Source organism: Mchenga conophoros, linkage group LG3 (assembly GCF_057382185.1).
Source record: "Mchenga conophoros isolate Kocher_MC1m ecotype Shallow Benthic linkage group LG3, M_conophoros_male_GT1.1, whole genome shotgun sequence".
NCBI classification, from domain to species: Eukaryota; Metazoa; Chordata; class Actinopteri; order Cichliformes; family Cichlidae; genus Mchenga; species Mchenga conophoros.
The window spans coordinates 76976208-76988602 of record NC_140528.1 but is presented as its reverse complement, the minus strand read 5'-3'; the positions used below and the strand labels follow the sequence as shown (position 1 = coordinate 76988602).

At 41.8% G+C, this 12395-nt stretch overlaps 1 protein-coding gene across 1 annotated transcript in view; it reads left to right on the top strand.

Moving 5' to 3' along the window:
- Window positions 1–12395, top strand: part of LOC146580560 (neuroligin-2-like) — a 149278-nt gene that overhangs the window by 66494 nt on the left and 70389 nt on the right. Inside the window, exon 3 of the mRNA XM_085267334.1 lies at window positions 2944–3093. Coding sequence (XP_085123460.1) covers window positions 2944–3093 — 150 coding nt within the window. The remainder of the gene's footprint in view (window positions 1–2943; window positions 3094–12395) is intronic.

Sequence of the window (12395 nt, the reverse complement as noted above, 5' to 3'; positions counted from 1 at the left end):
GCAGGCAGGAGCGACGCTGCTCACAGTCAGCTAGGAGACTGGTTCAAAGGCCAACGAGGGCCCATCGGGGACCGTCCTACGTGCACGCACAGCGCTGCAGGAGAGGGCGTATGCTGAAAACTCTCAGGACTGACATTGGATGCTTTCTGAAATGAGCTGCATGAGTTTCTTAGTGGAGGATGCCAGAATTTATCATCATAGCTTCCCTGAGCAACCATAGAGTTTAAAGGGCACCTGTTATGCTCATTTTCAGCTTCATATTTTTATAATTAGACTCCACTGGAGTAGCTTTAAGTGTTTTATGGATCAGAATAGCCTTTATTCATCTTTTACCAGGTCTTGGTGCAACCTGTCAGTTCATCCAGTGGGTGGGGTCAAAGAAGTGTTCTGTTTGGGAGGCAGGCCATGCCCTCAAGCCAGTGGTAGAGAAATCACTGTGTCATTGTTTGTATTTTTTGTTTAATATGAGCATCCACCACTGTAACAGTATATTATATGTATATATCATCATATATTATATATAAGAGAAAATAAGGAAATAAATAACACAGTAGGTCTACATTCACTGAATACCTTCAGCTTGCCTCAGAAATTCATGTTTACAATATATTGCAGAGAATATGTTTTTAAGTACTTGTTTTCACATTTTTAAGCATTATTATTTAAGTTAGTGTTGTCCAGGCAACACTAGTTTAAATCCATCCATCCATTTGCGTCCGCTTATCCTTTTCAGGGTCGCTGGAGCCTATCCCAGCTGTCATAGGGCGAGAGGCGGGGTACACCCTGGACAGGTCGCCAGTCTGTCGCAGGGCCAACACACAGGGACAGACAACCATTCGCACTCACACTCACACCTAGTGGCAATTAACCTATCCCCACAACTTAGTTTAAATCACTATAGCTAATAATCCGGTTGTTCAGTGATGACGCGACGAATCCTACTTCCGGGCCTAAAGTAGTCTGCGTTTAATATGGCTTTTGTGTTGTTAACATGTTTAATGTTATGTATTTTCTTCTATTTGATCTCAAAAAGCTCCTAAAACAGTCAGTGATCACTGTTGACCTCCCTCGGCTTTTATTACCGCTAATCATTTATTTAAGCTCAGTTTTTAAAACCTTAGGATGTAACTAAAGCCCAGCCCATGCAGCAGTATATGAATGACTAACCTCGTATTGTGGATGGATTATCTCAGTTGTTCTCCTGGCTGAAGTTTGGTCCTTTTACAGCATCCTGCCATGCGATTACATTTGTTCCTGACCACCGAGAACACTCACGTCAACTTTTATCGAGTGGAAAAAAAGTTAGCTTGTTTATATTATGCTAACATAGCTGTGTGTCGCTAGCGGTCACGTAGCACATCATTATATACCAGCTAGCCCAACTTCAGTAACCCTACAAACGTCACTGCTGTTTAGTTTCCTGTCTTCATTTATGCTGGAAGTGATAGCAGAGCTGTACGTTTTAATTTGTTTCCAAAACCCCGCAGTCAGGACATGCTATATTGTATTTAGATAGAAGCTAGCGAGCTAACTTCCTGCTAACTTCTAACTCCGTTAAATGTCATAAATTCCGTTTTCATGGATGCCTGGATGTTAAACTCAATTGTTACACCTGGTAGAGCAGAACGCTGATCATTTTATTAAAGATGAAAGACTTTAGACAGTTTTTCAACTCTCAGTAATGCCATAGTGATCGTTTGATATATGGACCTGCAGCGGAGTTTAGGCCCAGACACGGCTAGTGACGTCAGACTGAACAACCAGATAGACAGATCCTGCCTCCAGTTTGCACATTTATACTTACTTTCAGTAAAATAAATACAGAAAACTTTACGGGAAGCAACTCTGGAGCTAAACTTTGTTTTCTAATGTTCTTGCGTAACATTTTCATGGGTAACTTTTTAGCTATCTTTCCATTTTTCACCTCCAGGCGGGACCCACCAACAATTTGTGCCAGTGCAAAAATGATAGCGTCCAAGAAAACTGTGTTCTTCTAGAGATTCCACACAGGGGAGTTGACCTAGAAATAGGTTTCTATAGCTGTCTCTGCAGCTCAAGGCGACTTGAAATTTGCATTTATGGGGGTTCCGAGTTCCAAGGTGCAAAATAAAATGAGGAAATTATGGAAATTTATTGCACACATGATATATTGAGAGCCAGTGGCCTTTTATTTTGTGTTGATTGCGCACTGAATGCTCTTCAGAGGGGAGTATACAGACATCAGCTCCACTCCTTTGGGGCCCGGCTTTGATATGTTTCCTAGTGTCATCCTGGTACCTTCTTTTTTACCTTCTGTATGTTGTGCCACATTGCTTTGAGTGTGTTTACTAGAGAGTGGCTGTTTGAACAGTGTTAAACATCTCTTCTCTGCAGCAGAGAGCTCTTTGGGGTGAACTCTGACACCAACACATTGAGCTACCCCATCATAAGAGCTGTTGTGCAGATATTCTGTGAATTTATCTGGACATTCTCTGTTGAAACTAATTGCCTCAGGCTGCCATCAATTTTCAGTTGCACACACAGATGCTTTTGCACTGCGCTAGGAATTGCATCAGTTTTAGTCAATCTTGGCCTCAGTGTGAAGTAAAGACTGATGCACGACAGGCTCTAATGTGAAGCACTACAGTAGCTGGTAATTTTCTTCAAGCCTTTTTTTTCTCGCTTTAATCACCAGGAAACATTTGACAAGATTCTCACGGTGGCGCCTCTCGTTACTGCCTGTTGTTAGAATCATTGGCTGAAATCTAAATGAGCTCAAGCCCATTTTTAAAGGTTGGCATCCAGCTGCAGTAAGTAATGCAGCACTGATCCAGTGCTGTGTTTTCATCACGCTGCAGTTTGTTCCATATACTATGGTCTAACACAATGTCTAATCATAACTGTGAATGCAGTCATTGACTTTTTGTTCTTTCACACTCTGTTTTTCCCTGTTTGTGCATGTAGATATCCGTGACCGCAGGAAGAAGCCGGTGATGCTGTTTATTCACGGCGGCTCCTACATGGAAGGCACAGGAAACATGTTTGATGCCAGCGTCCTCGCCGCCTACGGCAACGTGATCGTGGTAACCATGAACTACAGGCTCGGCGTGCTCGGTGAGTGGCCCTCATGACTTTTTCATGCTAACAGATTTGCACCAACAAATAGATTCGATTTATATTCCATATCTCCCCAAACGCTGAGCTAAAAGAACGTTTCTTCTTTTCTCTAAACTGAGTCGATGATGGGTGACATGAATAGAATCCATCATTGTAATGACAACCAGTTCAGGGCCTGATCGTTACAGCTCACTTGCTTATAGATTTCCCCTCACTGTCTAAACACCGATTGTGTAATTCTTTAATTTTCTTTGAATACTGATGGCCTTTTTTTTGTTTTTGTTTTTTACAAAACTTTTGCATTGTAAACCCTTTCTTGGAAACAGGGGGAGCTGAGATGAAGACACTAGCCAGACTCGTTCAGCTGAAACACACCAGAAAGGAAGTTTGGCTTGTCTTTACCCAGTTTGCAGTGTGAATAAAAAGAAATAAAAAATGTTACAATTCAAGCTTAGTTTCCATGGTATCCCTTGGTGATGGTGCCAGGATAGATTACGATCATTTGGTAAAGTTGTGGATAGTATTGTGGTGGAGCCTGATACAATGGGACTGGAAGGATCAAATTATAAAAATGTGCAAAGACTCCTTGAGTGTTTATGGTTAAATGCTGAAGTCTAAACCAGGTTGAATCAGGAGGACTGCAATTTATAAAGATGTGCACAGTTTTATCCATCCAGCCATTCGCTTCCACTTATCCTTTTCAGAGTCGTGGGGGGGTGCTGGAGCTTATCCCAGCTGTCATAGGGCGAGAGGCGGGGTACACCCTGGACAGGTCGCCAGTCTGTTAAAGGGCTAACACACAGAGACAGACAACCATTCGCTCTCACATTCACACCTATGGGCAATTTAGATTGATCAGTTAACCTATCCCCACTAACTGCATGTCTTTGGACTGTGGGAGGAAGCCGGAGTACCCGGAGGGAACCCACATAAGAACATGCAAACTCCACACAGAAAGACCCCGGCCTAGTGGTGGAATTGAATTCAGAACCTTCTTGCTGTGCGGCAACAGTGCTAACCACCATCCCACCGTGCATCATGGTCCCTTTTCTCATAAAATAGAAGAACGCAGAATAAGTAGAATGAAGAGCAGGTAGAAGAGAAGGTAGATATGGTTTTGCAATGTATTAATCAGAAGAATTTTCCTTTCAAAAATGTGGTCGAAGACATATATGGAGCCATAATCAACAGTGACTTATTTTAAGTTGGGAGTAATGAAGCACATGGCTTCATATGCACTAGATTTCTCCTAAAATTTTTTTTTAAAAAAAAATCTTACCTTAAATCGTGTCTAGATTTGTCTACATAATTGTTTCCCAACCACTGTGGATAGGTGTGCCATGAGAAATAATCAGGTGTGCCGTGGAAGATTATCTGGTTCAACCTGATTAGTAACGGGCAGATTGATTACTTTCTCTTCCACTAGAGGGCAGTACAACTACCTGCTCTCATTAAATGGGTTGCCAATAAAACAGAAGAAGACGAAGAAGAAATTACATAATAGTCATGCTGTGAGTGAGACGACAAAGCGTGTAATAAATAAATAGATAAATATTTGAAAAGAAAACGTAGTCAATCTGACCTGGATCCTGGAGAAAATTCCGACCCAGATGAAGCCCTGGCATGAGTAGTGGTCAAAAGAAAGCAAAAAAAGTATACTGGGGACAAACCAAACCAATTCCACTGTGCCTGGTGCGCAGGGGGAAAATGATCAATATCCTTTTTGTGACATTTTTGTTTGGTGGTGTGCCGTGTGATTTTTCTAATGTGAAATATGTGCAGTGGCTCCAAAAGGTTGGGAAACACTGGTCTACATAGAGTTAAAGTTAAAGTGCTGCGAAAAACTGTTTACACCCTTCCTGACTTTTTTTTTTTTTTTTTTGCTTATTTATTATCCTTGCGGCACTATGTTAATAAGTAATTGCCCTCTAAACCTAATAACTGGTTGTGCCATCCTTGGCATCAACAGCTGCAATTAAGTATTTGTGATAACCGGCAGTGAATGTTTCACAGTGCTTTGGAGGAACTTTGGCCCACTCTTCTTTGTAGAATTGTTATAATTCAGACTGAAAAGTATTAACAGACTGCTTAAGGTGATACCAAAGCATCTTATTTTGTTTGGTTTCTTTTTGAGCTATTCAGAGGTGGACTTGGATAACCCAAATGCAACCAACACCTTCAGAGCACAATGATGGTTGGACATTGTCCTTCAGAATTTCCTGATACAGAGCAGAATTCATGTTTCCCTCAATTATGGCAAGTCTAACAGGTCCCGAGGCAACAAAACAGCCCAAGACCGTTACACTACCACCATGTTTGACTGCTGGTGTGATTCTTGTAGCATCATGAACTCTGAACTTGACTGAGGCAAGTGAAGCCTGCAGGTCTTTAAGTATTGTTCTGTGTTATTTTGTGACCTGATGAGTCATCAGTAGACTCTTGGAGGAATCTTGGTAGGCCAGTCACTTCAATACTGGAGTCCTAAAGCCTTAGAAATGGCTCTTTTCAGACTGATAATAAAAGTATGTCAGCTTTTTCATTATGTGGTGGCATGATTTGTTGCTTTGTGAGATCTTTTAGCTTACTTACTTAATTCTCGTACTCTTGTCAGTCACCATACATCCTGTTTTTTTATTTGGCCACTGAGTCCTGCATTGCCAGGAAGTCTATTAAACATAGGAGTGGAAGAAGAGAACAAGCATGCAAATCATATACAGATGTGGCATTTTTACTGACGTGGAAATGCACCTCACAATTCCTCATTTTAACTGCATGCCCTCGCCCAGAACCTCCAACTTTCAGATGACTGTTTTGCAGATGTATAATTCATTCCACAGAGAGTAGGCATTGTAAAAAACAAAAACAAAAAAAAACAAACCTTTGCGGAGTATTTTGGTAGGGGAAGGTTTGGTTATGATGCACTTTTGAGCTGTTAGTACCAGCGGCAGCACTGAGAGAAAGTGAGGGATTTGGAAAGTGGTTAAAGTGGCTTTACAGGCCCGGTGTAGCACGCTGTAACCTGTCTGCTCAGTTCACTGTGAGATCTGCCAGCACACTATTGTCTGCCACCTCAGCTCTCCAGCACGAGCGCATCATCCCTTTTTTGAAAATACACTCGACTTCTCCTCTTTGTTACCGCACTCTGTCTCGCTCCACTGAGACCAAGTACGGTAATTTAGCTTGGAGAGGAGGAACATGCCTCTAAGGAGGCAGGTGCTAACTAAAGGAAACTAAGTGCTTTAGATATTTCATTAGCCGAAGAGAGAGCGGGCTCCTGGAAGCTGTTTTAAAATAGGCAGCCTGGCTTTGATTTGTTTTGTTTCTTTCTTAAAGGATGTTGCTGTGTTGTTTTTGGAGCATTTAAACCGCCTTTACTGCGGTGACACATTTTCATTTGCATGCAATTACCTAAAGTGTTTGCTTTTCAGTGCTTCCCTATTGAATTCATCAGCATTTTTTGCTACAGTGAATAACAGAATGCAATATGAAATATCTATTAAAGGACTGTTAAAAGGCCTTTTTGTTGCTTTTGTTATTGTTGATTGCTGCTATCTATAAAAGTGTAATTCTTCTCATCAAGTTAATTGTTACAGAAAAGTGCTGGTAACGAGTTTGTTACTTTGTTAAGAGTGATAGTTTTAGCCAAAATCTAGCCGCTGTGGTTTAGAGTCAGCGCTAGTGTCATTCTCCTCCTAAAAGTGCTGCCACCAGGGTTGTGGAGCTGTAATTAGCTCCAATTAGCTTGCAGGTGAAGTGGTGCTCATTAGCAGCCGGCACACACTTGTTATCATACAGAATATTGTGAATACTACTGCAATGCCATGGCTATCCTGAGTGCTATCACGCTAGCTAACCTGACTGACACAACTGTAAAAGTGTGAAAAAGGTATTTTCTTTTTTTTCTTCTGTCAAATTGAAATGATTGAGAAAAACATGGGAGCATGCTAGTATTTCTCATGGTACCAGGTAGTTTATTTCATGTTTACAACATTTAATAGAGAGGAAGCACCAAATCACAGTTAGCTTTACTTTACTCATCTTACCTCTGTTAGTCCTGAATTTGTGTCTGGAGGTAGTCGAATATCATCTGAACAGCTAAACTCATTGTAAATTACAGTATATTTGCCATATCCTTTATTCCCTTTGAAACTCATGTAGTTATTTGAGCTATTTTTATAGCTTTAACAGCTAATGGCAACAGCAGACTACTAAGTAAAATGTTGAAGAAGTAGAAGTACACTGTCACTGTTAATACAGGAACTAAGAGGGTAAAAGCAGCAAGGCCCTGCTAAACAAATGTACTTGATTTCCTTGACTTCCTTAGAAGTGCATCAAGAGTGAGGACCACTATAAAAGAACAATTTGGCAGCTTGTTGTTAAGCGCATTCAGGTTTGTGTTACCACAATGCCACAGAGGAACCTTATCAACAGTTGTTATTGCCCATCAGTCTGCGTGTCTGTTACGTGGCATTAATGATCAAAGCAAGCAAACATGTGAGAGATTGATAGTCATACAGAAAGCAGTTACTAAATAAAAGAGCTTTTCAATCATTGTGTGTACTTTTGTTTAACCATGGCTGTATATTAGCCAGCTTAATGCTTATATTTTTGTGTATGTATGAAAAAGAATCCACAGTGCTTAGGACCAGCAGTGGATCAGTTTAGACCAGATGGGCCACCAAGCTTGTAATAGACTGGCAGAAACCCTGTTTCTGAAAGGAAAAGCAATTCTAGCAAAGTTCCAGGTTAGATGAACTTGGGAATAGAAAGCAAAGGCTAGTTTCCTGTTTTTCTCAACATAACAAGGGGATTGGTAACTTTTCAGGCATTAGGTTTCTACCTCCAGACTAAAACCTGGCTACACTGTTGGCTTGTTAACTTGTTAATTCGTGCTCCCAGCGCTCTTTGATTTGTTTTTATCAGTAAGATGTAAATAGTTTTTTTATATGTGGTCAACGACAGCGTCACATATCTGTTAGTACTCTTATAGAGCAATGCTGTATGATAGCTCTGCATACTGAGGATATTCATAGTGCTGTTTCATGCCAGCTTGAACCTGGTGTGTTGACTTTTAGAAGAAAGTAATCCTGTACAAAAGACATTTAAATGTGTGGATTACAAATGTACTTTTCAAAGATGATAAAAATAAGTCAGGTGTCGCAGCGGCATTAGATTCTCCCCGAGTATCACGCCCTACCTAATGACGTGAGCATTAGGTTGGACTTAATTATCTGTCCTTGTATGTTACATCTCTCTCCCTCCTTCCAGTCCTCCAGCTGCAATTCTGCATTTTCTTCTTCCTGCACCCTGTCTGTAACTCTCTCATCACATTCTTTGAGTCAAGGAGAAAGCAAATTGCGGGGGAGACTTTGTCATTTGTATGCAAAGAGACGGCCACAGCCATCTCCCAAATATGAGAGCCATCCAGAGCAATTTGGCCATGATTGGGAGAAATGTGAGTAATCTTTCACCCCATGCATCCTGCATGATGGATGGCATTTTCCTTTGACAGAGAGAGGCAAAGCTAGTGTGGGGTTAGAAGCGAGCGTTTGTGTGTTTAGAGGTGGTGTGCACCAGGCACGTGTAGGTGCATGCAGTCATGCATATCAATGTCTGCTCTGTGGATACGCTGTGCGATGGTTTCTGCTGTTTGTGTTCTTGCTTCAGCAATCCGACATGTCGATTTGGAAGGGCGATGCAGGAATTATTGATACAGAAGCTAGATGTGGCCATGTGATATGAAAACTCGAAACAGCGTGTGTTTCTGCGCAGGCCGACGTCTTCGCATGAGATTATATTCGATATCATCAGCGATGCAGCCTTCCGGTGCTGCAGTCAGCAGTGCAAGAGTTCAGTTTTGTGGTCTTGGTTTACGAAGCCTACCACAAATTAGTCTGGGTCTCGCAAAGTTTCCTGTGCTGTATGGTTTCGACGTCGTGATGTATTTAATTACCCTGATCATATAAATGATTAAAGCTGGAGTTGAGTTAATTGGAATGCACTGCTGCTAATTAGGACTTAAAGCTGGTCTTTGAAACATGCCTTGCCCATACTGTATCTGGAGAGCAAAAGGAAGTGCAATTTATTCTGCTCCTGAACTTGAATCTGGTTGTCAAAACTTATAAACACATAAAATTCAAATCATTTAATGTATAGTAAATGTTTTTGGCACAGGTAGGGGTGGGCGACTTGATGAAAAATAACGACTATCGATGATAGGCTGAGCCCATCGGCGATTTATTTATTTATTTATCTGCTCATGAGTAAGTTTGCTAATAATGATGGAGCTAATAGAAGCAGTCAACAGAATAATAATGCTGTTTTAACAGCACCCTCTTTCATCTGCCCCCACCTCATCTGCTTGTTGATGGAGGTGCAGAAACTGGTGATAGCCTATCATACTCAGCCGGATGGTGGACGTACATGCTCATGCAACTTAGTCGTGTTTGAGTACTTTGCTTGCACTATACATCTGAACTAGTGGCACGCCGCTTTGGTTACATTCTTAGGTTTACCTCTTTCATCTGGATTAAAGCCAATGGCAACCTTACAATTTTTTAGTGCTATGAGCGTTAACGTGCCGTAATCATGACTAACGCGATTAATAATTAACCCATCTGGAGCGCAGACTGAGTCAAAATCCCTCTGTCATCAGTCATCAGTGTTCTCTTTTTATTTCTCAAGTAATAATAATGGATTGCATTTAAATAGCGCTTTTCAGGACATTCAAAGCACTTTACAATTCCACTATTCATTCACTCTCACATTCACACACTGGTGGAGGCAGCTACAGTTGTAGCCACAGCTGCCCTGGGGCAGACTGACAGAAGCGAGGCTGCCATATCGCGCCATCGGCCCCTCTGGCCAACACCAGTAGGCTGTAGGTGAAGTGTCTTGCCCAAGGACACAACGACCAGGACAGACAGAGCTGGGGTTCAAACCGGTAACCTTCCAGTTACAAGATGAGCTACCCAACCCCCTGAACCACGGTCGCCCCATCAAGTGTATATACATGTATGCATACTGGAGAATATTAGAAGCTCTTTGGCAATGGCAGACTTGTGACGTGTTTTAAAAGCTAGCTGAGTTTTTACAGGATCTTAGTTCCACGCAACACTCTGACAGCTGTAGTTGTCTGTGGCTTTGAAAGTTTCTCTTCTTTCAGGCTTTTTTAGTGCATGTTTAACAGGTCTGATGCCTCTTGTTAACAGGGTGTTATTCAGAATTTGTTGTTGAATAGCAGTTACCAAGCAGCTTCTAGATGCCACCTTGTGATGATAGTCATAGCACATTGCATCCTACCAAGGTTAAAGTTACTATGTTACAATGGTTTGATGTATAACGTACAGAATTGTCATGCAAAAAAAGGGATATATAACCCTAAGTTAAACTGTCTAGCGTTGACTCGCTATAACAGTTAATGTGAGGTTTCCTGATGGTTAGGGACAAATGCAATCGCATGGCAGGATGCTGTAAATGTTCCAAACTTCAGTCAGGAGAACAACTGAGATAATCCATCCACAATACGAGGTTAGTCATTCATATACTGCTGCAGGAATACAAAGCATTAAAACATGTTAAAAAAAAAAGCAACAGCTTTAATAAACACAGAGTAGTTTGGACCTGGAAGCAGGGTTCACACGTCATTGCTGTTACAATACACTCAACACTGTCTACAGGGTGGGCCATTTATATGGATACACCGTAATAAAATGGGAATGGTTGGTGATATTAAAGTCCTGTTTGTGGCACATTAGTATATGTGAGGGGGCAAACTCCTCAAGATGGGTGGTGACCATGGTGGCCATTTAGAAGTCGGCCATCTTGGATGCAACTTTTGTTTTTTCAATAGGAAGAGGGCCATGTGACACATCAAACTTATTGGCAATGTCACAAGAACAGCAATGGTGTGCTTGGTTTCAACGTAACTGTCTACTGATGAGCAAAAAACTATTTTGTCCTGATTTCCAATTAAAAAAGGGAAAAAATCCTCTTTCTTTCGAGGACTAAAAATATTTGAAGCAGGTGACAGTCAAATTGTTCTCTGTGTTGAACCCGGGTAGTGTTTCTATACTGCTTTTCTAATCTTACCCACAATTCAAAGCACTTTATTTAGTGAGATGTACTCCACTCTTACCTTCATCCCAGACTGCAGCTCCCGCCTTTATCCTGGTTAGTGCTTTGCTACTTCTGCGGCCTATTTAGATCGCCTCTCCCTTGTGGCAACTTGCTCCTTAATCCATCCATTGTAAACCCTTCACAGCATCTCATTTAGCGAGTTACAATCCTAGTCAGGACAGCAGAGTCGCTCTGTGTCCTGTGGGAAGAAAACCTCCAAAAACCATTTCTTGAAAGAACTAGTCTTGACTTATTATAATTTCTTTTTAATAATAATGTAAAAATTCCCCCACTTTGCTTCTTTTTTTTATTATTATTCGAAAACAGTTATTAAGGAATAAAGGCATAGCTGGGATTTACATTTCCATTAGCATGTAAATAAATAGTTTCTCTCGCTCTCTCTGCTAATCTCTCCCCTCTGGGCTTTATCTATATGTTTGTGTCTGTGTGTGCGTGATAGAGTTGATACGTGAGCATTTAAGAAAAACAAAATGAAAGTCGAGCACAGACAGGATGGCAGTAATAGAGGTTGGGGGTCTTTTTCTTCCGTCTGGCTGATTGAGAGATGTGATTTTTCTCTCTCTGTCTTCCCTGACGCCCTTATTTAACAGCTGCCTCGCCAGCCGTGGCGGCGCTACACAAATGCTAACCACCGTGGAATTATTCACCTAGCAGGACACGCCTGACTGTGCGTATGCTAATGCGGTGGAGTCGTACCTGTCTGCAGCCAGACAGGCGGGCTTGCAGCGAGACGGGCTTCGAAGGGGTAGAGAGGAGCAGCAGGCAGTCTCCGGCGAGGTCTCCGCAGGGAATTCGGCCGAGTTAAATATGTAATGAAAAGCTTCACCGGGCCACCGAGCAATTGACCTTGGCTCGGCTGCCGTGGAGACAGACGTGCTTACAGTACATACGTCACCTCCACCCCAGCAAGCTTTTTACATCCCTCGGCTGCCTGAGAGGAGAGAAAATGAGACTGTGCATTCATTCAGACATTAACAATGATGATAAGAGCACAGAGGTGGAACAGCATGGCACAAAGCTTATAGAATTTGTTATTTTTAGTGCTGCAACCCCTTGCATGGATGTAATGTATGCCGCCTGTGTGTGTGTGCGCGGCCAAGACGCTCTGAGAATACAGGGTGAGAGATTTTAAGAGATGAGAGAAGTGACAGTGGGGGAGA